The sequence below is a fragment of the Manis javanica genome, chromosome 17 (genome assembly GCF_040802235.1).
Source record: "Manis javanica isolate MJ-LG chromosome 17, MJ_LKY, whole genome shotgun sequence".
Lineage (NCBI taxonomy): Eukaryota > Metazoa > Chordata > Mammalia > Pholidota > Manidae > Manis > Manis javanica.
This window is the reverse complement of record NC_133172.1, coordinates 2,716,717-2,742,111: the sequence shown is the minus strand read 5'-3', so window position 1 is coordinate 2,742,111 and position 25,395 is coordinate 2,716,717. Positions and strand designations below refer to the sequence as shown.

The 25,395-nt window shown below is 63.3% G+C and overlaps 2 protein-coding genes across 10 annotated transcripts; both read right to left on the bottom strand.

The window, feature by feature from the left end:
- Positions 1 to 1,745: 1,745 nt before the first annotated feature.
- Positions 1,746 to 4,015, bottom strand: TMEM86B (transmembrane protein 86B). Of its 2 annotated transcripts, none has more exons than XM_017647220.3 (3): positions 3,216 to 4,015; positions 2,744 to 2,990; positions 1,746 to 2,396 (listed from the first exon to the last, which is right to left on the bottom strand). In XM_017647220.3, the coding sequence occupies exons 1-3, from the start codon at positions 3,264 to 3,266 to the stop codon at positions 2,014 to 2,016; spliced, it is 681 nt and encodes a 226-aa protein (XP_017502709.1). In that variant the 5' UTR covers positions 3,267 to 4,015; the 3' UTR covers positions 1,746 to 2,013. The 2 variants fall into 2 exon arrangements, with proteins under 2 accessions (XP_017502709.1, XP_017502710.1); XM_017647221.3 differs by having other exon boundaries at positions 2,744 to 2,987.
- A 150-nt stretch (positions 4,016 to 4,165) lies between these two features.
- On the bottom strand, positions 4,166 to 25,017 carry PPP6R1 (protein phosphatase 6 regulatory subunit 1). Of its 8 annotated transcripts, none has more exons than XM_037025762.2 (24): positions 24,457 to 25,017; positions 16,511 to 16,743; positions 15,429 to 15,615; positions 15,216 to 15,353; positions 15,068 to 15,133; positions 13,710 to 13,822; positions 13,510 to 13,623; positions 13,071 to 13,233; positions 12,838 to 12,990; positions 12,636 to 12,770; positions 12,145 to 12,209; positions 11,957 to 12,072; positions 11,792 to 11,877; positions 11,595 to 11,684; positions 11,425 to 11,522; positions 8,867 to 8,924; positions 8,613 to 8,782; positions 6,346 to 6,464; positions 6,123 to 6,270; positions 5,958 to 6,028; positions 5,705 to 5,786; positions 5,217 to 5,327; positions 5,065 to 5,136; positions 4,166 to 4,981 (listed from the first exon to the last, which is right to left on the bottom strand). In XM_037025762.2, the coding sequence occupies exons 2-24, from the start codon at positions 16,735 to 16,737 to the stop codon at positions 4,978 to 4,980; spliced, it is 2,586 nt and encodes an 861-aa protein (XP_036881657.1). In that variant the 5' UTR covers positions 16,738 to 16,743; positions 24,457 to 25,017; the 3' UTR covers positions 4,166 to 4,977. The 8 variants fall into 8 exon arrangements, with proteins under 8 accessions (XP_036881657.1, XP_036881656.1, XP_017502706.2 ...); XM_037025761.2 differs by lacking the exon at positions 24,457 to 25,017 and adding an exon at positions 22,492 to 22,644 and having other exon boundaries at positions 12,838 to 12,987; XM_017647217.3 differs by lacking the exon at positions 24,457 to 25,017 and adding an exon at positions 22,492 to 22,643.
- Positions 25,018 to 25,395: the final 378 nt, after the last annotated feature.

Here is a 25,395-nt window from a genome sequence, read left to right as displayed (position 1 = left end):
TGGAGCATTTTTTCATGTGCCTGTTGGCCATCCGTATTTCTTCTTCAGAGAAATGTCTATTCAGATCCTCTGCTCATATTTTCATCAGGTTACTTGTTTTTTGGCTGTTGAGGTGTGTGAACTCTTTGACATTCACACTTTGAAGAGGCAGTTGGCTGGCGTGTGAAGAGTATCTAATAAGGCTGGGACTGTAACACTTTTTTAAGGAATTGGATATATAATATGCCTTCAAGCAGAACTTGGCCGCAGGGTAGCAATTATAGTCAACAATAAACTTCAAAGTTGCTAACAGAATAGCTCTTAACTGATCCCATCACAATGTAGAAATGGTGATTATGTGACAGGATGTAGGTGTGAGCTGACTAGGCGGTGGTGGTATTGCATTGAATCAACAGGCTGCACACCTCATGCTTACACAGTGTTACACACCCATAATGTAGCAATTTAAAAAACAGAAGGTGGTCTTCAGATAGATGGGAGGCCGGAAATGTCACTCCTTAGCACTTGTGGCAGTTTTCATTGGCATAGAAGGTCCTCCTTGGGGGCCCAGGAGGAGCAGAGAGGGTTGCTCTGCCCTGCGCCTCCCGCCCTCCATGGCTGACAGAGCAGAGGGCCTGGGCAGCACAGCAGGGCACCCACCAGGTGGGTGTGGGGCAGGGGCTGGGCGAAGTCATCCCAGGCCAAGACAGCATGAAATTGGGAAGAACACGGCACCCCATCCGGAAAGCCCACCCCCGACCAGGTCACACACAGTATGCGCACCTCTGGCCTGAGGCCTTCCACTGGTGAGCAGGGACCCTGGCCTGAAGATGGGTGAGCTTCGGGGGTCCCTAAAAGCACCCCATGGATGCGTGTAGAAATCTCCTCTACGGTATGAGCCCCTAAATACACATGATGGTCGTAAGTCTCCTCTCTGCTGTAAGAGTCCCTCAACGCACACCGTGGATACAGAAGCGGAGCAGGGTTTGGGGAGCTGCTCTGCTTTGTGCCCCCAGATGCTGAACCTGAGGGTCAGAGAGGGACAGAGAGAGGGCTGCTGAGGCCACACCAGGATGACAGTCGCACTGGGCTCCCCCTTCTGTGGTGCTGTCTCTGCGATGCTGCTATCTGCCCCTTCCTCCTAGGTCCCCGCATCTCTGAGTCTCTCCACCTCCCCAACCCTCCCCTCTCCTGATGCTGTGAGTGTAGAGGGTTGAATTGCATCCCCCAAAGAGCCGTGTCCAAGTCCTAAGCCCTCGTACCTGTGGATATGACGTTATTTAGAGTCTTTGGAAATGTGATTAAGGGCCTTGAAGTGAGATCTTCCTGAATTTAGGGCAGGCCCTGAATCTAGTGACTGGTTTCCCTGGGGAAGGACAGACCCAGAGGGAGAAGCCCATGGGGAGACCAGAGGCAGAGATGAGGGGGACACCGGGGATGGCCTGCCGGAGACGTGGAGGGAGTGCGGGCCTGGGACACCGTTGATTTTGGACTTGCCACCTCCCGAAGGGTCAGTCTACATTTCTGTCAAGCCCCATCCCTGGTAATTTACAAGAGCAGCCCTGAAGCTATGGCACCTAGCAGCCTCCCCCAGCCTCGATCTGTGAACGCCCCCAGCTGTGCAATGCCCACAGCCGATTCCCGCACCACCACAGGCCCCATTAAAAATGGTTAAAATGGTAAGTTTTGTTGTTAAAAGAAAAAAGAAAAAAAGGATCCAGTTTTGCTGTTATTGTTATTTCCCCTCCCCAAATAACAGAAATGTCACTGTTTCAACGTCCACTTTACTCAGGCAATAAAGAATCAACTGAGGGCCAGAGGGAAGGGGCAGGTGGGTCCCAAAGGCCATCTGGGAAGGGGGACCGGCGGGTGGCGGGGGAGGACCCAGCAAGGGTCTGTGTGAGCAAAGGCGGGCCCTGTGCAGGCGGGTGCCACCCGGTGCCTGCGGACAGGAGCCCCCAGCCTGGCGCCTGCCCCGAGGGAGCTCGTCCCTGCCCATCTGGGAGGCCAGACAGCTGCCTGGCCCGACTCTGGTCAGCTGGTCTTGAGCCCCTGGCTCTGGAAGGCAGTCAGGGTGAGGAGGAGCTGGGCAGCATAGTAGGCAGCCATGACCAGCAGGCGGCCGTAGGGCAGGGGCTGGGCAAAGGTGTTCCAGGCCAGCACAGCATCTGAGAGCGTGAAGAGCAGGGCACCCCAGCTGGCGCCCCCACCCCTGGCCAGGCCACGCCACAGCACGGTGGCCAGCACCAGGGCGTAGGCCGTCAGGGGCAGGACCTCAGCAGGCGGGACGTGGAGCAGCAGGAGGCAGTGATAGGGGGCAGAGGCCAGGACGACGGGCAGCAGGAGGCCTGGCTGCCAGGGGGTGAGGCCGAAGGCGCAGAGGTAGAGCAGGTGGGCTGCAGCGAAGGCAGCCACGCCTGGAGGAGACGGGGGCACTGAGTCCTGCCCCCACCACCTTGGAGCCTGGGGCCTCACTGTGCTCAGCACTGTCCACTGGGCTCCCAGGCCGGGGCGGACGAGCCACTGCACCAGCCAGTGCCTCTGCCTGGCCTGTCCCTGCCTGGACAGGCATGTGGCTCCCGCATGCCGGCGACTCCCCCTCGGCAGGGCTGCCCACAGCCTCCCGCGGCGATGCTAGCCGACCCTCGGGAAGAACTCCGGGAGGGCCGGGCTCTGGACCTCAACTCCCTTGGCTCCCGGTAGGCACCCTGCACCCCAGGCCCATCCCCGTGGGGTTCAGACAGGGCAGTGTGGCCTCGCTCACCGTGCAGGAAGGCCCCGGGCCAGATGAGGCAGGCGTCCCCGAGGGCGGAGCACAGAAGAGCCCCCTGCAGCAGCGTGCTGTGGCGCCCGCCCGGACCCACGGCCCGCAGGGGCAGCAGCAGGCAGAGGACGGGCAGGCACTTGACCAGGGCGCTGACCCAGGACGGCTGCTCCTCCGGGATCCAGAGGAGGAAGTAGGCAGCGCAGGCCAGAAAGAAGGGGCTCAGCCACCTGCCCACGTGGGGCTGCTTTGGGGGACGAGGGGGCTGCTGAGCCACTGGAGCTCAGCCAGCTCTGGGGGTCAGGCCCGCCCTGCGGGACTCAGGCCCAGGGCACCCCCAGCCCCACTGCCTTGTGGGGTAAACTGTTCAGGGACCAGGACGTCCAGCCTCCCAGGAGAGCAGGGCCCCCCAGCTCCCTGGGACTGCTTCCCAGGGGCTGGGCCCAGCACCCCCCCATACCCAGCAGCTCACTTGGGCTGAGGAACAAGGCTTCTGGGGCAGCCCCTCTTGCCAGGTGTCCATGTTGGTTTGAGGTCCCCCCAAGTGGCCTGTATGTGGGCACCAGAGGCTTTGGGGGTGGAGGGGATGGTGCGTGGTTACACGTTAACCCGAGCAGTGTCCTGTGGACTCTGGGACTGATAACAGGGCCCAGGGAGATGCCGCCCCCATCCTGGGATGGCCCTGCCTGGCACCCACAGATAAGGTGCCAGGACCCAGGGGTCCCGCCTCCCCCACAGACCCCTGCCCTGCCCCCAGGCCTGGCCTACCACCCTGACCCAGCCCCCAGGAGGGACCGGGCAGGATGCTGCACCCCAATGACACAGCCCCACGTCTCGGCCAGCAGGGCCACCCTGCCAGAGCGAGGGACAGGCGGATGTGCCCCCCATGCCCTGGGTCTTCCTGTGCTCTGGCCTCCCTACTGCAGCCCCGTCCAGGGCTCTGGCCTGTGCCTCTCCCTCAGGAGCCCCTCAGCCACCACCTGTGTGCTGAGCAAACGAGCACGAACGCGCGCTGCACAAGGGCACCCTCCCCGCGTTGCCCCAAGCTCTGGGGTCGCCGCAGCAGGCTTCCCGTGCACACCAGCGTGCACCCACTGCTCCGTGCCTCTGTGCCTGTATGGCAGGCAGGGGCTCCTGGGCACCACCATCTGCCCGGGTAGGCCACTTCCAAGCGCCCCGCTCTACTGCTGAGGGATAGCTCAGGACTCGGAGACTAAAGGGACCCTGGGAGATGGCTTGCTGAGACCAGGTCCCACACAAGGCAGGGGATGCTCAGTCCCGGCCCCGCAGGGAGCTCTGCCTGGTCTGACAACCACCCCCGACCCTCCCAGCGCCACACCCAGAGGCTGAAGGAGGCCAGCCTGAGGGGCCAGCTTGGGCTCCTCCACCCCACTTCCCAGAACTCGAGGTCTGAGCAGTGAGCATCTTCAACTGTCTTCATTTATTTATATTTGCAATATGAAATAGAAGCTCAGCACGGACACACACACACTCACGCCAGCCTGGGGACAGGGAGCTGGGACAAGGTCACTTGGCAGCTGGGCTGGACCCCTGACCCTTGGACAGAGGGGACCCAGCCAGACCCCCGCCAAACCCCTGCCCCAGGGTCCATGGGAGGCATCGGGGTCTCAGTGAGTGTCAGGGCCCCACAGGAATGTCTCCAGAGAGCCCTCAGACTGCGACCCCGTTTCTGCAGTCGGCCAGCCAGGTGGAGGGCCCTGGAGCTCCCAGCCTGGGGGAAAGTGCAGGGTCCGGGGTGAGGGGTGAGGGCAAAGGCACGGCCCCACTCGGGCCTCCACAGAGTGGACCTGAGCTGACAGGCCGAGTGTGGGCGTGGGCGTGGACACAGAGGGAGGGAGCACGGCGGGCGCCCAGCAAGGCGCCCCTGGGCCACGGTGAGGTCCCCCGCCCGCCGCCTGGCTCTCTGCCCACTCCCCCCTCAGTACATATATATAATATATAATATAGGTCTCCCCTCCCTCCTCTCTGTCTGTGGCCCCATTTTGATCCTAGGAGACAACTCTGTCGCTTCTTCTCTCAGTGCAAACGGGGGTGGGGGTGCGGACCACTCTCCCAGGCCCCCGGTTCCTGGGAGTGCAGAGAACACAGCGCGGGGATGGCAGGGTGGGGCGGTGGGGTGGCAGCAGGGCCTCGCAGGACCCGCCCTGCCCCCGACCCAGGCAGGGCGCACGAGGAGGTTGGAGGGTGCGGCTGCCACCCCGGGACACAGGCAGTTACCTGGGAACCAAAAGGGAAACCCGTGTGAGGGGCCCCCCGGCCCCCGGCCTGGCCCCGGCCCCCCACTGGCCCCTGCCACTCACTGGGAGCCCAGGGCCGCTGGCCCTCCTGGGGCAGAGCCACTGGGCATTGGAGGCAGCTCCAGGGCCTGGGCACTGTCAGGAGGAAGGGACACGGGGAGGTCACGCCCTCTGCACACAACGCCGGCCGCCCCGTGAGGCTGCCCCGCGCTCACCTCCGGCACCGAGAGAGCCCTAAGGGCTCTGGGCTCTTTTCCCCCTCCGTGGTCTGAGGGTGCTGGCAGGCCGCAGGGGCTGGGACAGAGGTAGCAGGGTCTCTAGTTGCACTGTGGGAGGGTCAGGGGGTTACCAACACCCCACGGGACACCCTTGCCCCCAGCTGGCTTGTGTGAACAGGGAGGGGAGCACAGCCAGGGCCCCTGGGAGCCACCCCCAGGCTGGAGGAGGGCAACGTGGGCTGGGACACCTTCCGCACGCTCCCTGTCCCCAATCCCGCTGGGAGCCTTCCTGGCCCTGGGGCTGAGCTGGGGGCGTGTGTGGGCACAGGCACGACCCCAGGCTTCGGCGGCCCAAGGTCTTGCAGCTGATGCAGACCGGGGGTCCTGAAGGGGCCACGCGGAGCAGCTCCGCGGCAGGGACAGCTCAGGGGCCGGGCTCTGCGTCCCCAGCACAGCCGCCCAACAGCTCATCTACAGCCGGTCACCTGTCCAAGGGGCTGGGGGCGGAGCGTGTCCCTCTGAGGGTGGCCTGGAGGTCCTCCACGCTGACCAAGGTCTGGCAGGGGGCTGTGGGAGGAGAGAGGCCCGGAGTGAGCTGTCTTCCGCACTGGGCGTGGGGGGTGGCGGAGGGCAGCAGGCAGGGGGCAGCAGGCCCTCGGGAGGTAGGGGCAGAAGGGGGAGTGTGCAGCGGGGGCGGGAGGCAGGGACCCGGGGGCCAGCCAGCGGGCAGGCACTCACCTGAGGGCCCCACTGCATGGCTGCCGTCTGAGGCTTCCTGAGGTGCTGAGGGGGCCGCGGGGTCCTGAGACCTGGGAGGCGAGACGGGACGGCCCACGGGGTGCGGCTGCGGAGGCGCTCGAGCCTGAGGGACCCAGGGCCCGGGTCCTCACCTCCCAGCCTCACCTGAGCTGCCGGGCTTCATGGGCGGCAGGGTTGGCTGGGCTCAGGGCCGGGGGCCTGGAGTGAGGCTCCTCCTCCCTGGAGTCCTGGGGGCCAGGTGGGGCACCCCTAGGCACTGGGTCAAAGGTTGCAGTCCAGCCAGGGCCCGGGCCTGGGGAGCCGGGCGGTGAGCGCTGACAGGCAGGGGCCGGTGTGCGCCCCCACCCGACCCTGCACATTCACCCACCTGGAGGCTGTGGGCCAGGGCCAGGGTAAGAGGGGGGCCCGGGCCCCCCAAGAGCCGCCTGGCCATCGCCATCCTCGTCCTCCTCCTCCTCCTCCTCACTGTCCGTGCTGCCCCCACTCCTGTCCAGAAACCACCTGTCAGCTGCGGGGCTGGGATAGAGAGGAAGGCGCCCAGCCCCGCCCTCCCGACCCCCAGGGCTGGCCCCAAAGAAAACGTCTGAGAATCAATCAAAAGATGATGACAAAGGCGGCGGGGGGTTGAGGGGGGGTGAAACCTCCGAGAAAGTCCTGCCTCACCCGGCAGAAGGCAGTGGGAACCACGGCGCAGTGCGGACACTGCTGTGTGCACAGCAGCTTGCTGCGGCCTCAGGGACTGGACGGTCCCCACCCCGCACGGCAGGGACGGGGGGCGGGGGCTGGCGCGCTTCCTCCGACTACAAACTCGGGTGGACCCTTGCCACCGCCCACCCTCAGCTGAGAGCAACGTCCAACCAGAGTAGCTGCCCCCGAACTTCTGGCTGGAGGCCCGCCACCGCCCTGCGGCCCAGCTGCAGTGACGGGAGAGGAAGACACCTACGTGGCTGCAGACGAACCATGACGCTCAGCTGCCGGGGACAGGAGGGGGCGTCCCGGACCTGACAGGGGCATGCCCATAACCCACAGCCCACACCGCCCCCTGCCTGAGGCCAGGAACGAGATGCGGCCTGCTCGTCCCACTTCTGTTCAAGACCGTACTGGAGGCAGGCAGACATGGGAAGAGAATGAAAGGAAGCAGACAGGCCGGAGGAAGGAGTGAGCCCGCCTCGGGCGGAGGGCGGGACGCTGTGTCCGGGCAGGGGTGGCGCATGGAGAGCTGCTGTTCCGCACACTCAGACAGCCCACATGTCTACACAGCCCTTAGGGATAAACTTACCAAAGGAAGCACAAACCTATATCCTGAAAACGACAAAACACTGCTGAAAGTAAACAACACCTAGCAACTGAAAAGACATCCCACATTCCTGGACGCAGACAACGGCCCGCCGGCGGACCCCAGGCCCACGCAGCACCTTGGGGCTCCAGTGGCTTCTCTGTGAAACTGACAAGTTCATCCTAAAATTCACACAAAATCTCAAGGGACCCCTAGTAGTAGTCAGTGCAATCTTGAAACAACGAAGTTGGAGGACTTAACTCCCCAGTTTCAAAACTTATCACAATGCAACAGTCTTCAAGACTGGGTGGCCGTGCCGTGAAGACAGACAGATGTACAGACCAACAGGAGAGGGACCAGCAACAACTTCACTCACACAGACGAGGGTGCCGAGACCGTTCCGAGGGGAAAGGACGTGGGGTGCTGGCACAGCGGCATTCCCAAGCGCCCGCAAGCGAAGCTGGCCTCCACCTCACACCCTGTGCAGTAAATCAGCTCAAGAGGACCAAGCCAAACATAGGAGCTATAAAACTCCTGGAAGACCACAGGGGTGAAGCACGGCCTTGATCTTGGCAATGACACCATGTCACAGTACAGCACGCCCCGCGGCCGCCAGCACAGCCACACCTCCCGGAGACACAGGGCCTCAGAGGCAGAAGAAAAGGAGGCAAAATCCCCAGGGCAAGGAGGCAGGGGCGCGCCCTGGGGGTGGCAGGCAGGGGCCCAGGGCTGCAGGGTGGCTCTATGCCCTCGGCCAGGCCCTGGCAACACCGCACACAGGCTTCACGGACTCATCCGCATGCTTCCTCTGCCTCAGTTTAAAAATGAAAACACTTCCAGTCAGAAGCCAAGGGGCCAAGGCTCACAGCTGCAGGCCCTGAGCGGTTCCGCAGGCGGATCGTGGCACAAGCCCACCACACCGGGGATTCTGGGCCAGTGCTGGAATGTTTGTGCAGAGCTGCTCACAGCTTACTGACATTCAGCCGGGGAGGGGGGATCACCAGCCCTCGTTTCACTGGAATTAGGAGAAAGAGGGCCGACGTGATCATCTTCCCACCTTTTTGGGAACACCTGCAGGGGCGCTACCAGGAAGAGCAGAGCGGAGAGACGGAGGGATGGAAGGGGAGACGCTGGTTCCGGGTGCACCTGGACCGAGTCATGCCTGAAAGGCCCCCGCTCCAGCCCTTATCCTATTCTATCTATAGCTGAACTCACTGAATTTGGGTTCCTAGCACTGAAATTTAAAGTCCTTCAACTCACACACACTATATTCTTATTTTCCTCATTCACCGCGCTGGTGAACCGCCTTGTGGGCCGCAGCCCTGCGGCGTGCTGCAGGGAAGGGGGAGGGGACTCACCGCACACCCGGGGGCTGGCCCAGGCGGGCCCCCCTGGAGAGCGGGCCGCGCCAGGAGCCATCCTCCCCGTCAGACTCCCCGGAGCCCTGGCCCTCCTCCTCCTCCTCCTCCTCTTCGTCAAACTGCTGGATGCGGTCCTTGTAGCATATCTCGAGCAGGTGGGCGTTGGGCTGTGGGTACAGGGGTGGGAAGGCGGGAGAACTGCACCCTTGGCTCCCCACCTCCCGCCCCCATGGGAGCAGGACAACACTCACGTTCTCATCGTCTGCGTTGAGGGAGAAAGTGATGTTGGCGGTCTTGTCGAAAGGTGCACTAGGAGAGGGAGGAGAGGGCGGCACTGGGGGAGGCTGCCCCCTGCGTCTGCGCTCACGCAACGCAGCATTTGCCGTCCACTAGCTGCGGGTCTGCCCAGAATCCGACCAGGCCTCACGGCCACTGCGGATGCTGGCAGGGCAGTGAAAAGTGGGTCACCGGCACCCTTTCCCGGCTGAGTTCCCCACGAGACGCTGTCCTGGATGGAGATGCCCCAGGGGCCTCTGCTGAGTGGGAGCCTTCCACAGCTGGTTGCACAGGAGTGAAGCACACGCCGGCCCTGCCAGCAGGGTGGCCCAGCAAGTCACCTGGCACCTCTGAACCTTGGCCTTCTCTGCTGTGAAGCCAAGGAAGCAGACCCTCCCTGGATGAAATGTTATCAGGGCTTAAGGTTATAATCTAGGTGAGCCACTTGAAGATGGGCACAGAGCTCCCCTAGGAGTGACGGTTCACTGTTCACAGCAACTTCCCCAAAGGCAGCTGCAGCAAAAGGCGCCAAGGGAACGGACACCGCCGAGCAGCACACACCCGCTCCCCATTCCTGTGACGCAGCCATACAGCTGCAGTGGAAACCAGGAAACAAAGTTCAGTGAGGCCTTTCCACGGGCCCGCATCTGGGCATGGTGTGGTCTGAGCTAGGCAGGTGAGCGGCTGGCCAGGCAAAGCCCGAATGCTGGCACTGCCACAGCAGAAGCGCTGGGCCTCATGTGGGGACACAGCCCCCAGAGCACCCCCCACCCGCTGCTCAGTCTGGGGCTGGAATCCTGAATCATGGCCAGAACGATCACCACGGGAGCTGAGACAAGCAGCTCCTGGCTGGGTCCCCGGCCTGCCTGCCCCAAGGGTGGGACCGGGCGAAGGGCTTGGCAGGCCAGCGCGCCCCCGCTGACCCCTACCTCCACAGTGCTGTGAGCACCCACCTACCTCCCCCTGGCTCAGTCCTCTCAGCCTCACACAAGTGCAACTCCTGGATAAGGAATCATTCCTAAGTGTTTCAAATACCAGCACAAACTGCCAAAAAGGACTTGTGGCTTTATACTTATCCACCGGCAGCGGAACGCATGACATCCCGGCTCCTTCTGCCGGCACCCTTCGCAAGCCTCTCCTGCCCTGCGCTGTCTGCAGGCTCCACCCTCTGTCCCTGCACTAGGGATGTTTCCCAAGTTACCATCTGTCTCCCAACTCTGAAAACTTTCTGCCATAAGATCAATGTACGAATGTGAGCTAACTGCTGAGTGCTGACCGGCTGCCAAGCACGGACAGATGTCCCCACACGCCACGTTCTCACGACTGCCAGGAAGGTCAGCACTGTCTCCTTCCGGAACATACCCAACCAGCAGGTGCAGCAGCCCAGGGTGGGGAGGGGCTCTGGCAGCCAGCGCCCTGTGGGGCAGCCCCCTGCCTGCTGAGCCTGTGAAAAGATTCCTGTACTCTCCACTCCAGAACACCTCACAGCTCTGGATCTCTTTTCCACTTGAAGCTTAACCCCACTGGAATTTATCTTGGTGGGAGACGTGAGAGCCTCGCACAGGGCAGCCAGGCGTCCCGGTGCCATTCACCGAGCTGTTGGCTGGCCCTTGCTTGGGCGGCCTCCTCGAGAGGGTCTTCTCCAGAGTTCCAGGCCTCTAGCAGTGACCAGCTCTGCTAAGCCTCCATGTGCCTGGCATGTCTCACATCTGCATCCCAGGGGACTTCTGTCAGGCCACAGCAGGACAGGCCACCACTGACTGCAACCCGGCAGGGTGCTCTCACGACCTGGGGTGAATGGCTGTGCCTCGGCTCTCCACTATCAGGGGCCCCGTGCTAAGCAGGAGACAGTCACGGGCATGTGGACACGGTGACACCCAAGAGATCCTGGCAGGTGACGAGCAGATGCGGGCAGGGACCGGTCTCCATGCCCCCAGCCATCCTGCCCCTCCTATCTGCAGGCCCCCCGCTGCCCCTGTGCAGCCGAGAGCTCCCCCCCCCACCTGCCCCAGGACCACCTCCGAGTCCTATGCTCCATGGTGACCCACTTTTCCTTGGGGTATCACAGACTCATCCTTCAGAGGGACCTCCTGCTCAGAAGGCACAGCCGAAGTTCACACACACACCCTTCCCCTGGGGGCCTCTGCAGGGCAGCCTAGCACCCCACCCCCTCCCTCCCCAGGCAGGAACTTGGAAAACGATGGAGGCTCAGAGCCTCCACACCAGAGGTGATGGCTGTTCCGACAGTGTTGCACAGCAGGTACAAGTGAGCAGAAGCAGAGACGGTGAAAAGCCCTTGTCGCCCCAGGGCCCCTGGAGCACATGAGCAAGGACCTCACATCCGGCGGATATGACTCTGCAAGCGCCCGTCGGAACTCCAACAAGGCCCAGCTCTGCCCACGGCCAGTCTGTGTCCCAGGGCCCTGTGCAGCCCCCTGCTCTCCTGGCCGGCCGGCCCCTGAGGAAGGTGGGGAGGCCTGCTGCCCTCCAGGCCCCCCACCAGCCACAGCCCCCGCCTCGGAGGGCCACTCACTTCACATTCTCCTCCTGCTCGCCGAACTCCTCGTCGTTGAAGCCGAAGTGGTCAATGAAGGCTGAGGTCATGCGCTGCATCTGGAAGTCCATGAAGGCCTGTGGCGGGGGCCGGGCTGGTCAGGAGCCGGGCGGCCCCCACACAGCCCCTGCCCGCCCGGCAGCCCCCACCTGCTGCAGCACCGCCTCCTCGGGGAAGCTGAACTCCTTGAGCCGGTCGTCCTCGTCGTCGCTGGAGGAGTGCAGGTGGTGGGCGCTCACCTGGGGGCAGGCGGGCAGGGCATGAGGGCTGGCTGGGGCCCCCCGCCAAGGATGCAGGCGAGGACAGGACTGGCGGCTGGGGGTGGGGAGGCCGACCGGAGGCTCACCAGGTCCACCATGTTCTTCTTGTTGGTCTCAGCCAGGGGGCCCGACACGAACGCCTCCCACCGCTCCTGCTGCTCTCCCGGCAGCTCTGCCAGTGAGGGGGGACAAGGGCATGAGGCACCTGTGTCCCCTGCTGCCTCCCACCCGCCCCTGCCCCCGGCCCTCACCCTTCAGGAGCTGCCCCAGCTGCTCAGCGTTGGGCCCCTTCTCCGCGTTCTGCACCAGGGCATTGGCCACTCTCGTCAGGTGGCCCATGTAGCCTCTCCGCGGGCCCCCCACAGACCTGAGGAGAGAGCGGGGCTGCAGCTGGAGGCAGGCGTGCCCCCAGGGCAGGCCAAGGGTTGGGGGAACTCACTGTGTGCGGTCGTTCTCCTCCCAGGATGTCAGGATGCGCTCCACTAGTCGGCACTGCTGCAGCAGCTGTGGGTCGCAGGCAGGCTGTCAGCGGCGCGCTGCACTGGCCCCAGGCCCCAGCTCGGCCTGGCAGCCATGCCCGCCTGCCCCCGTGCTGCCCACTCTGCTCCTGTCCTCTGCGACGTCCCTGTCCACCCCCCACCCCCTCCGGCTTGTCCAAATCCAACACCCACTAGGAGCAGCTCCTCCCTGAGGTGCCGTGACCCTCCAGAGAGGCTGTCACCCGGACCTTCCCTCTGTCCCTCAGGACACCTGGTGTGCCAAGGTCACCCCGCATGTCACCCCATTTCTCCAAGACACACCCCAAGAACAAGCCCCTGGTGCCTGGTATGTGAAGTTGCCCAGCAGGCCTGGCTGCAGGCCTGGCGCGGGGCAGACCTGAGACAGAGCCCACCCACAGGCCTTGAGGGGGGCCTGGGAGCCCCAGCTCACGTGTTTCACGACGGCGTTCGGGGCAGATGTCTCAGGATTGCTGTCAGAAGGGGGCCCGGCACTCAGCAGGGCGCTCACGCACACCTCCACTTGGGTGTGCAAGAAGTTGTTGAACACGTAGTGGAAGAAGAGGTCCTGGTGGGGGAGCAATAGCTGGCACCAAGACCCCCATCCCACCGGACCCCTGCCCCCACCCTCATACCAGCATGGTGTTGGGCACGTCCAGAGCCAGCAGCTCCTGGGTCAGGGCCACGTCGTTGGCGCTTAGGGCGCTGGCCAGCAGCTTTACCACGTGCAGCCGTGTGTTGCCCAGAGGTGGGGCCAGGCTGCCCCACGTTGTGCGCAGAGGCTCCTGCTGCAGGCACAGAGGAGGCTTGGTCCCAGCCCAGAGCAGCTGCCCTCCCTGCCCACCCCCTCCCTGGCCTGCACACCTACCTCTGGGGGCTCAAGCAGGAGCTGGCGGAAGTGACTGAGCCTCGGGCGCAGGGCATGCAGGGCACCCACGCTGGACACGGTGCTGTCCAGGGTCCCCTGGGCCAGGAGCTCCAGCTGCCCATCCACGCTGCTGAAGAAGTTGTTCACGGTCACAGACTCAGGCCTGCATCAGGGAACAGGAGTCCGTGAGCCATGCAGACGGCCCACAGGAGCATGGGGTGTGCGCACATGCAGCACCTCTGGGGGGGCGAGAAGCTGCTCCCTCGGAACCCATCCATCCAGGACTCAGGAGGCAGAGACAGGGAGGGAGGCATCGGGGTGGGAGTGGGCGCCTGCAGGTCCCACTACGTCGCAGGGAGTGGGGTGCCCACAGGGCCCTGATTCCGATGGACAGTTTCCTTGGCTGTCAGATGCTAACAGGAGGGCTCCTTTCCCTCACCTTGGCCTCCTGGGCTCCAGCAGCGTGAGCAGCACCTGGACCCCGCTCACGATGACCGACTGGCTCTGCTCCCCCTCCAGCATGTTGCTCAAGAGCTGCTCGATCGTCTCCTGCCTGGGACACGGTGGCCGGGGAGGGCAGTGAAGCGCCTGGACCCGGGACCCAGGTGGCCCCCCAGCCCGGCACCCCCGCAGACCCACTTCTCCAGAGTAGCCAGCAGCTGGTCGGGCTCCGGGCTGTCCTGGGCTTGGCTCATCTGCTCCCGGCTCAGGCGGATGATGTCGCAAAGGGACTGGGACGCATTGGAATGTTGCTGGGGGGGCAGAGAGGGGGCTGAGGCCCCAGCCCAGCTGCTGGGCCCTTGGCGGCCTGGTGTCAGAGCACCCCCCCCGCCCTCTGGGACAGGGGAGGAGAGTCTCATGGACACACAGACACAGTGCTGGGTGGGGGGGGGAGAGGAAGTGAGCACAGACACTGGAGAGGAGAAAGAGGGAATTAAGGAAGGCTTCCTGAAGAGAGGCCCTTCCAAGCATCCAGTGGGGGACAGCCCAGGTGGCCCCTGACCAGGGGGAAGATAATCACCCATGGTCTGCCCACACGGCGGGCACTCCTCAGCCTTAGGGATGAGGTGCCAACAGGCTATGATGTGGAAAGAAACAGAAAACTTGGTGCTAAGGCCGAGAGACCAGGCACGGAAGACCACGTGTTGCACGATGCCATTTATGAAAATGTCCAGAAGGGGCACACCCGGAGACAGCAGACCACGGCCACCAGGGCTGGGGTTGCTGAGGGGCACAGACTTCCCTTCTGGGATGATGAAAAGTGTCCCCACAGTGAGGCAGTGACGGCTCCACCACAACTACAGAATTCTCTATTCTGAGCAGTGAGCGTGTGGCACCTGAGTCACAGCTCAACAAAGCTGCTAAGAAACGGACACAGGGGCACATGAGCAGAACTCTGGGCCTGATTCCACAGGCAGCTAGCTGGGCCCACCGCCTGGACCCCGGACCCATCCAGAGCATGGCCCAACTTCAGAGATGCCCACAGGTGCCCTCATCCCTTGGCCATGAAGGCCTGGATATCGTTACCCTCCAGGGACGGCACTGGCTAAATGCCTAGGGTGGCCACCTATACTGTGCACTCCTGCTCCACAGCCAGGAGGCCAGGACAGACAAGGCCCGGCCCACAGCTGAGGGACTCTGTGTAAGATGAGCAAGGCCTGCCCAGGGACAAGAGCAAGGAAGAGCCACAGGGGGCCCCCAGAAGGCGGCCATGAGGGGGCCAGGGCAGAGCCTGGAGTCAGAGGACCCTCATCAACCTGCCCCAAGGGGTGACGGACCGAGTTCCTGGTTCGTGAGGAACATCCCATGTGGGTGACACCCCTTTTCTCTCAGCAGGCGCCCCCCTCAGTGACTGGGAGGGCACACACACACGGCCCCAAATGCTCCCTCTTCCCATCAGTTCACCTTCTCGGATGGGCAGGGTGGGACAAAGCGGGTGGGGAACAGACTAGAGGGCGACCAGGTCGGCCGGGGACAGCAGGCGGCAGGGGGCTCACATTGTCATCTTTTGATGGATGGATCTGCTCGATGAGCCGCTGGACAATCTTCTCCTCGTTGAGCCACTGGGGCAAGAACCACCAGGCGTGAGGTGGGGGGGCCGCACCCACCAAGGGCCCCCACCCCCAGCCTCCGCCCTGTGCTCACATTGACCACGTCCTGCCGCAGCTGCGGCCGCTCCACGCAGGTGAGGAGGCGCAGCAGGAGGTCCATGACGGCCGAGGTGCCGATGTGCCGCAGCAGCAGGTCCACAAAGTCGTCCTTCTTCCGCAGGAAGGACACGAGCTGGGGGACACAGCTGTCAGAAGGCAGGACACCAACCACACTGCCCACCCCCGCGGGCCCAGGGGCAGTGGGTACCTGGTCTGTCTTGCGGTTGATGAGGATGCCCATGACTTTGCTGAAGAAGCTGGCCAGCAGTGGATTGAGGCTGCCGCTGCTCTGCAGGAAACCGTAGAGCCGGTTCAGGAGGGACTCGTCTGCGCCCAGCGCATCATTGATCTGGGGCACATCCGATGTCAGGATCTCGCAAGCCACGCTTGGGTACCTGAGGGGGTGGGGGCTGTCACATTCAGGAAGGGCGAGCCCACGGGGGCCAGAGGTTCTTGCCTCCCACCGCCCCCAAGGCCAATACCTCTCCTGAGCCTCCACTGGCCCCACCTCCCCTTCTCCCTTTTCCCAGGCTGTATCAAACCCACCCTGGTGATCTAGAGGTTGACCTTCCTAAAATCCAACTCACCCCCTGCCTCCTCCTCCCCACGTCCAGCAGCCGCCCTACCCAGCATGCCACTGGGGCTCCAGGGAACCACAACCTGCCCCAGGCCTGCCCCCTGAACTGTGGGAGCCCCGATGTGCCTCTTCCCCTGGAAACTGGGTTCCTCGAGACTGGGTAGAGACCCAGAGGTCCCCAGGCACAGGTGTCAAACAGGAGACTCCTCAGTGCCTCCCTAGGGGGAGAGCCCAGTCCACAGGGCTGCTGGACGTGCTTGAGGGTGGTGGCGGTGGGGGAGAGCCAAGGAGGACAAGACACATGTGCACACATGGGGGCGCTCATCTGAGGGACAAGCTCCAGGGGTCACAGGCACGCTGCGGGCCCGGCTGGGTCCCCACTGCACACCAGGTCCCTTGCTAAGCAGCCAGCATCCACCTCAGTGAACCCCCACTTGACCAGCGCAAGCTGAGGAGCAGCCCTCAGCCCCTGCCAGGAGAGGACACGCACAGCGTGGCGAGGGCCCTGCAGCTGCAGCTGGCTGCTGCACCCCTGCTCCTGGCTGCACAGGGAGTCTGCTGAACATCCGGTGGGCCCCCTCCCCACCGCCTCTGAATTCTGTCTAGAAAACCCCCTAGAACAGAGGCCCTTACAAGCTGTCCCGGCTGCTACTGGGCACTCGGTTTCCTCACTGCCCTGGGAGGCACTGGGGACACAAGGGCCCGGGGCTCACTTGTAGCGCAGCCGCTCCTCGCCGCTGGTCGGTGGCTCCTGGGTGACCCAGGCCACCATGGCCTCCAGGTGTGGTGGCTGCAGCAGGAAGTCCAGCAGCTTGCGGTTGACGACCTTGCACTCCTGCAGCACGTCCTCCTCGTCCAGCAGCTCGGGCAAGCTCAGGTCCTCCCGCTCCAGCAGCGTGTCCAGGTGCGAGCTCGTGTGCAGGTCAAACTTCCAAAACATGGCGCCCTGCAGGCAGAGCCAGTCACCCACAGGGCTCCACAGGGCCCTCCCCCCCGACCCCACGGCCACCTCTTGCACGGATGACTACAACACCCCTGCAACGGCTGTGACGGCACATGTGAGGCTGACTGTCCTGCCCACTTCTGGGCCCCCAAGCCCAGTAACATCCCCTGGCATGGACTGTGCACAGGAAGGCCTGTGTCCGCTATCCCCACATCTCAGTGACCCCTGGAGTGGAGCTGGCACCGTGCTCCTGTAGCCTCAGCCTCTCGCATCGGCCTTGCTTCAACCTTATTTGCCAAGTGAATTCAGAGGCCCCGAATTTGCTCGAGTTGGCTGCTGTTACCCCAGCCAATCACGGCACCACGTGCAGGGTGTGGGGCCGAGAGGGAAGTGTGCAACGCCTCCAGGGTGTGGCCGTTGCCTGGACACTACACATACACACACACATCCACCCAACCCCCATTCCCCACCCAGTGCCTGGGACAGAGAAGTCGGGGGTGGGGGCGGGGGGTTCAGCTCCCGGAACAGCCACCTACCATGGCCCAAGGGTGACCGAGGCAGGGCGGCCACATTGGCTGGGGGCAACCAGCTCCCCAGCCTGCATGGAGACCCTGCATGCCCGGCCCAGGCAGCCAGAAGGCACCAGGGGACACTCAAACAGAGAGACTCATCTGCTCCTCTGAGGTCTACAGGCTCCCGGGCCAGACTACCTGCCCCACACTCACTGCCCAGCTCCTGGGCTCAGCGTCACCCCTAGCCAGTGTGTGCCCCGCGCTGTGCCCACATTCCCCTCCGAGGGGCCGTCGTCACACCACCGCATGGCAGGCATCTCGCGCCCTGGTAACCTGGTGGGGGGTCTCCCAGCCCTGCACAGGCGCTGACCGGAGCTCACACTCGTCTGTCTTGTGAAGACCACCCAAGGCACAGGCCACTGAGGCAGGCTGAGAGGCCAGGCCAGCCTCCTGGGCGCCTCCCTGACTTCAGACAGGCCAGCCGCTCTCCTACCCATCTGCCCCGTGCCACTCTGCCCACAGAGAGCACTTCAGCCGGAGGGAGCACTAGCCCAGGGAGAAGCTCTCTGCCCCGGGAGGTGCGGGCCTGGGAACTGGGTAGGGCCAGGCAGCATGTGGGCCTCGGGCAGGCGACTGGCCTTCAAAGGCCCAGCCCATTCACAACTCGGCCACTGGCGCCCACTTCTCCCTTCTGGGCTCACAGGAACCTCCTTAGCTCCAAGAGTCCTCCCCACTCCACTGGCCTCCCACCACCACCGGGACAAAGTGACTCTGAGTCCACAGCCACCCTGTTGGGCCTGTCAGCTCCAAGGACCTGTGGATGGAGCAGAGGGGACAGTCCCAACCCTGAGGGCAGCAGCGGATACCAGGCCCCAGACAGGCCCCTGTTCAGGCCACTTTTCCAAACACAGACTGCAACCAGACTGGAGTGCCTGGCGTTTGTTCTGGCGGCCCTACCACGCAGCCTCCCTCCCGTCCCAGGCCTGCCTGGGTCTGTGCACCAGATTCTTTCGTGTCCCCACAGCCAGCGGGTTCTGCACTGCCTTTCCCAGTCCCAAGCCAGCTGCAGCCTGGCCCCTCTCACGTGGTCCTGGGGCTGCCACTTAAGGGTTCATCTCCTTGCAGCCCACAGCCCCCGAGAAGGCCCCTCGGGTCCTCCCTGTCCAGACCCAGGCTCTGCAGAACCTCCCTCCAAGATACAACTAAAACCCACCCCTCTACACCTGCATGACAACCACCTGACCAGCCCCTTGTCTTGCTAGCCTCCCCTGTACCTGTCTGCACCCTACTCCACAGGCAGCCAGCCAGGCTGGACCTGCTGAAATGAAGACATGGCCACATGCCATCTGCGCTCAGGACCCCAAGGGCCCCCATGACTCTCAAATAATACCCTAAGCCAACGCCGGACGACAGGCCCCTCACGCAGCTCCCCACCTGCTGCGGCCACGCCCGCCTGTCTCCAGAACATGCCCAGCCCGGGCTCCTCAGAGGCTCTGCTCTTGGGGCCTCGCCTGCCTCCTCCTCACCTGTCAGGCCTCCTGCCAGGCATGTCCCCCCAGGGGAGCCGAAGCAGTCCAGGCCCACTCTGTCCACAGGCTCTGACGTGTGTCCTGACCTGTCCGCATTCATGCTGTCACACACACAATGTGCGTGCGTCATACATGCCCTGGCTGGGTGGCAGACAACACAGGGCACCTTCTGCACTAGGCTGCCACAGGCACCTGGGACAGCATCTAACACAGAGCTGGCACCAACATGTGCTCAGAAGTGGGCTGGAGGACACCCTGTCTCTGGACCACCATGTTCTCACGAGGCCCTGCCCTCCAAGGCTGGTATACCTCCAGAGCACTGGTTGCAGGGGTCCTCCCACAAGTCCCCACCCCAGCCATCCTTAGGGCTCCCTACACCAGTCACAAGGAGGGCACAGGGAGACCCCCTGTGCAGGAGGGCAAGGGGTTGGAACCAGGTGCTGAGCGTGGCCCCCATCAGGGTGGGTACTGCCTTGGGAGAAAATCAGCACCCGCCCTGCAAGTGTTTAACGACCTGCCTTTGCGCCCAGACCCTGGGCCTCCCTTCCACTGTCCCCCTCACCTGATGAGGACTATGACAGGACCAGTGGCCCAGCGGAGAAAGTTGAGGCTCAGCAGGATGACTCCCCAGCCCCAGGGCACTGAGGGCCGGGCACAGGCAGATTTCCTGAGCTGGGTGGACCTGGGACCAGAATCACCTCAAGGGGCTGCTGCCCCGCAGGCCATGAAAGTCAAGGAGCCGACGTGCGGAGACACTAGCTTTCCATGTGGGAGGCTTCCATGTGCAATAAGGAGACCTGAGAGGCCCAAGGCTGCCTAAGCGAGGTCACCTAGGCCAGTCACCAGGGACCACACTGTCTGACTACATGTGTACCAAGTGCCCGGGAGAAGCGGTTCCAGGGGGGAAGGCGGATCGCTGGTTTTCAGGAGCTGGGGGAGAAAGGGAAGGAAATGACTGCCAATGCATACAGTTTCCGTTCAGGAAAACATTCTAAAAAACCTAGAAATCGTTCTAAAATTGATTATGTGCAGGAGTTGAACTGTGCATGTTCCACGGACAAGCCATACGGTTGTGACTTGACAACACAAACCGTCACCACAACCAAAACAAGAGCTGCCCGAGGCCGTGGCTGGGCAGGGCCAGGCCGCGCTCTGCACAAGTCCCCTGACCCAACAAGACCTGGCCGCTTGAGGGGCCAGGGCCGATGAGGGCTGTGCCCTGGGGAGCACACAGGGCCCCCCGCCCTTGCCCCACAGTCCTGGAGCTCAGCGATGGGCAGGGCCCAGCTGACACCTTCAGAGAACCTATACCCGCACCTGGCACTTGCCGTCTTCTCGTCAGAGGAGGGAAGCCCAGCTGACTATTCCCATTCGATAGATGTGGCACCGGGGGCCATGGGCAGAGCCACGGCCACACAAAGAGGCCGCACGAGGGCCCTGCCTGCCTGCCCTCCTGACTAGAGACAGCACTTCTCAACGCTGCGGCCTGCCCACCCACTTCCAAAGCACCTGGTCAGAAGGCTCCGGCTGCAGGCCCCACCCGCAAAACCCTCCAGTTACAACCTCCCCACCTGCTTTGGACAGCAGGTCAGACTTCCGGCCCAAAGCTGGCTTTCCAGAGAACTGGGGTGGGAGCCACCATGAGACAGGATGGTACGGGGTGGCGTGGGCCGGGGACCCCGGGGCCTCAGAGCCCAGGCCGCTCCCCCGACAAGCAGAGGAGACTGGGAGCATCAGATGCAATCAAGTGGTAGTCGGTACCCTGCAAACACTTCTCAAGCTCTATGCAGAGATGCAAACATAAGAGAATTGGAAAAAAGAAACCACGAAAGAGGGAAAAAGAAAAGAAAAAAACTTCCCCAGCCACAAACTCTCAATTCACTCCAGTCTCAAATCCTGACAGTCAACCCCACCTTCCCACCTAATGGAACCTGCCAGAAGCCCTGGGAATTGGACAACAGAAGTGGGTCCATTCTCACTCTCTAACGGGGTGGGCCTGGGCCAGGCACCTGGCACCCCTGAGCCTCATTCCCTCTTCTGTGAAAGGGGCACAGCCAGGGGAGGGCCATGTGAGGACAGCCAGGTGGTCCTGACGCAGCAGGCGCCTGGTGGGCATTGGCCCCTTCCCGTCTGTCTGAGGCCATGCTGAAGCCTGGACATGGCTAGCAGGAGGCAAGGAGCCGGCCACTACCGGGGGGTGACTCTACTGAAAACGGAAGACCCAAGACCGAGAAAGCCTCTCCATCTGCCTGAGTGACCCAGGTCATTCAAATACTCAGGCAGGCGCCATACACCCAGCCACCCACCCGCTACAACTCTCAGCAAACTTCAAGAAAACGGAAGTGGCTACCACGGGTTCTAGCGACCGTTTGAAAACCATGACTCTGGCTGCAAACGGAAGAAGGGGAAACTGTAAATGAGAAAGGAAGCCATTAAGAACGAAAACTACCTCCCCCTGCACTGCTGGGCACCGTTGCCTCGGGTCGCCTGCTTTGCCGTGGCTCTCATGCCGCTGGGAGCACCTGCCCCTAGCCCTGCCCAGGCCAGACAGGGCCTGACTGCAGGGCCCACAAAGCTGTCCACACTGTCGCTGCTGCCACCACCATCCGTCCCTTATCTTCCACCCCTTCCTCGTGCCCTGGCCCCAAAGCACCCGGAAGTGGAGGTCAAGGGTGCAGAGGCCTCTGGGAGGGCCTCCGGGTGGCCACCTGAGCTGCCCTGCAGCTCAGCAGAGGCTCCCACATCCGGGAGAGGCCATCTCAGGCCTGCAGATGATTCCACCCTCTGCCGTACAGGCCACCCTAATGAGACACAGGCTGGGGAAGCCCCAGGAGCGGGGAGAACCCACTACCAGAGGCTGGCCCCAGGCCTGTGCAAGGCCCAGCAGGTCAGACAGCAAGACCACCCCCCCCTCTGACTCCCTTCAGCCCAGTCAGCTCCAGGCCAAATCTGGGAAGGGGGTGGGCACTTCTGATTCCAAAGACTGGACTACGGTAACGGCGGCCCCATAACCCCTGAGCAGGAGCCGGTGTGCAGGAGGCAGACCCCAGCACAAGCTCACCAGCAAGGGAGGTGGCGGCTGACCTGTCTGGGGGAAGAGAGGGACCCGGCCAAGGCCACACAGGATGGCGAGCTGAGGCCTTCCCGGGGCTCAGGGAAGCCTCAGGGTGGTCCTCAGTTAGAGCACATCCCAGGCCCATCCGCACTGACCCCAGACCACACTGTCCCAGAGAAGGCGGCAGCTCTGGTCCAACCCCAGGGGATGGAGCTGGATCAAGAAATGAGACTGCACCAGGACGGAGGAGGCGCCTCAATGCTCACATTCAGGACTATCTCCTGGGTCAGTCACAGGTTCAAAGAGAAAAAAGGAAAGAATGAACAGATTTTGAAAGAGTCCTTGGAAAAGAGTGGGACAGAGTGAGTGTTACAGGCCCAGGTTCTAGTCTCGTTTCTCCAAACTTAAAAGTCTCTGTGGCCTTAAACGAGGGGCCCACCCCTGCTGAGTCTCCATGCCTCCCGAGGGACAACTCATGGGCACTGAAGACTGTAATTCCCATAGGAAGACCCCTAACACCTGAGCTCCAAGGGGAAACCCTGGCTGGGCCTGTAAAGGAGGGCGTGTCCCCACCCCCCCAGAAGCTGCGCCTGTCCTAGAGGCCCGGCAGCCGGAAGGCTCCTCATTCTCACCGAGGCTTCCAGGCCTCTCTCACCTCATCTCCTGCTGCAACCCGCATGTCGCTCAACACTCCCGCCACACCTGACTGCTGTGGGCACCCTGGCCTCTGCCCCGGCTGGCTGCCCCTCTGCCTTCCCTCCAGCTCTTTGAAACTGACTAGCTCCTCCTGGGTCCTTCAGGCTTCAGCGCAGACACCACTTCCTCCAGGAAGCCTCCCTGACTGCGCGGGGGCGCCTGCCCAGACACTTCCACAGTCACCCTATGACAGCATTTGAGCACTCTGTGACAAGATCTGCCTGTTCCGTCACCTGCCTCCTCCTGCATGACACTGATTTACCAGGACCCAGTGTAAGGCCAGGCCCACAGCAAGATACTTCTGGAATTAATAAAAACTGAAGTCCAGAGGAGTAAGGTGACCTGCTAAGGGCATTTGGACATAGATCCAGAAAGAGTTACTGGGGGTGGGGTGGGGGTGGACAAGCAGTTTCTCCTCTAATGGAAAGAGCAGACATCCAAAGACATGAAAATAAATTAAAATAGACAACTGAGAACACACAGCCGCTCATGTGCAGCAACAAAGCCAAGCCAAAGCTCCCGGTGCCACCCAGGCGAGAACAGGCTTTCTCCCCAGCAGCACCACTGACCTGTGGGGGCTGCGAGTTGGGGCAGCACTCGTGGCTTCTACCCACCACAAGTCGGTGGCACTGGGAGTGGCCCCCATTGAGAACCACCGTCATTAGGGAATCCCAAACCAAGTCCTCCTAAAAGCTACTGACTCTGGGCACTTCCTGCGCTTGGCCTTCTGCCACAGGCTTCTACCAACGGCACAGGACACCCCAGAGCTGGCCACAGCGAGAGCAGCCACGGTGCCCCTTCACAGCCCACTGAAGTCTCTACGATCCTCAACCTCTGACTACACCTGACCACGTCTTGCTTTTCAGCCTGGTGGTAATGGTAAGATCCGTGTAAGGTGTGTAAGAGAGTAAGTGCAACTGTCACCAGAAGGTCACGTTCAAGGCTCTAAACCAGCAGTCCCATGCTCCCAACACATCTGCACCCCCCAGCCGGGGCGCGCACACCGCCCCTGGGTGCCCACGTTCACACATCTGCACATGCTGTTCCTTCCACCCGGCACGCCCTTCTTTCCCCTCTCCATCTGTCAACTTCGGGACAGAAAAAGCCACCCGCTGGGATGTCTCCACAGCCCGTGTGCTGTGCGCCCTGTTACCTCTATCGCAACACCAGTAACTGTGACTGCCCCAGCCTCTGTCTCTCCGGGGCTGGCCCCCCTCCCTCAGGGCCCAGCTCAGGTGCCCTGCAGGCCTCAGCTCACAGAGGCAGGACCCCTGCAGCTGCCCCACTGAGTCTGGCTCCCACGGCCCTCCACACAAGCAGGCAGAACTCGGGGCAGGAGAGGAGTGGTCAGGGTGAAGGGAAAGGCCCTCCTCTCCTCCACGCACCCGGAGCCCAAGGGGGAGAGGGGGTGAGGCACAGGGAGGGGGAGGGGGGAGGGGTGTCAGGGGAATGGTCTGAAGAGGAAGGACGAGGGTGTTGGAGAAGGGGTGCACCGGAGGAGTAGGAGAGGGCTGGGGGCAGGGCTCAGACTAGAGGGAAGGGGCGCCCAAGCGCGGGGCAGGGTGGGCAGGAACCTCGCGGGATGGCACCAGGAGACTTGAGGCAGTGAGAATGGGCCTGAAAGGGGACGCGGAAGGGGTGGGAGTGGGCTTGGGGGAGAAATTAGAGACTGATAGGTCGAACTAGAGAGAATGAGAAACTGGGGGACTTATGGGGAGGAGCCTGAGGGACGTGGGGGGATGAGGGGAGGAGCCTGGCGGCCTGAGGGGAGGAGCCCGAGGGACTGGGGAGCCGAGGGGAGGAGCCCGGGGCAGGCGACCGCAGGGAGGAGGGAACAGAGGGGCACCGCGACGGGGCTCTGGGGCACCCGGGGGCTGGGGGGAAACCCGTGCCTGGCCTGGGGGAAGGTCCCGGGGGCGCTCACCTGCGCGGGGGGGCGGCGGCTCCTCGCACTCGGGGCTCATCGGGGCGCCCCCCCCCCCCGCCCCGCCGCCCGCGGCTCCGGCCCCTGCTCAGGGGCCCGGTATATGGGGGCGGGGGCGGCCGCGGGGTCTTGCGAGGGCGCCCTCGGGCCTAAGGGGGCCCTTGCGTGCCGAGCGACAGAGTCCGGGGTCGGCAACGGCAGGGCGAGGGCGGGAGTCCGCGTCCCGCCGGCGAGGTGGGCTCGAACCGCGACCGGGAACGGGAGAAGTTAGCGGGGTCGCGAGGCCCGCGCAGGCCCCCGGGGGGGAAGTCGCCCCGTCTCCCGGCCCGGCACAACGCGCCGCGGGAAGGCAGAGGGCGGTAAGGGAAGGCGTCCTTCGCAGTCTAAGCAGGCCGCGGAGCTGAGCAGTGACCGATGGAAGCCGAGGCCCAGTTCCTCCGGCGCCCGCTTCTCCACAGCGGCCGGGTCTCCCAGCTCGGCCGTCCGCTTCAGGGCCTCCGACGCCCGGCTCCGTCCGCCACGATCCCACAATCCCCCTAGCGCACGAGCACGACGCAGGCCCCGCCCTCCCGCCGCCGTCTCTGTGCGCAGGTGCAGGAGGGAGTGTCCCCGGGCCCCGAAGTGCGCTTGCGCGCTGGGCCCGGCCGCTCCCAGCAGAGCACCTCTGCCGCAGATTCACTTGCACCGGTTTGTGCCGTCTGTCTCCCCGAATAAATCCAGAGACGCAATGCGCAGGCGCCACAACACACCCGGTAGCGTTTCTCCACGACTCCGTTCCAACATCCAGAGAAACCCCTGCTCCAGGATTGCCCTCCCACTCGCTCCTTTCGCAAATCCATTCGCTGTTCTCTCCTCCAGTCATCTTCGCGCTTTGGCTCCAGGACCGAGCTCCTGCAAACCCACCCCGAGTTCTCTCTCCATCCAAGGCCAGGGCTTTGG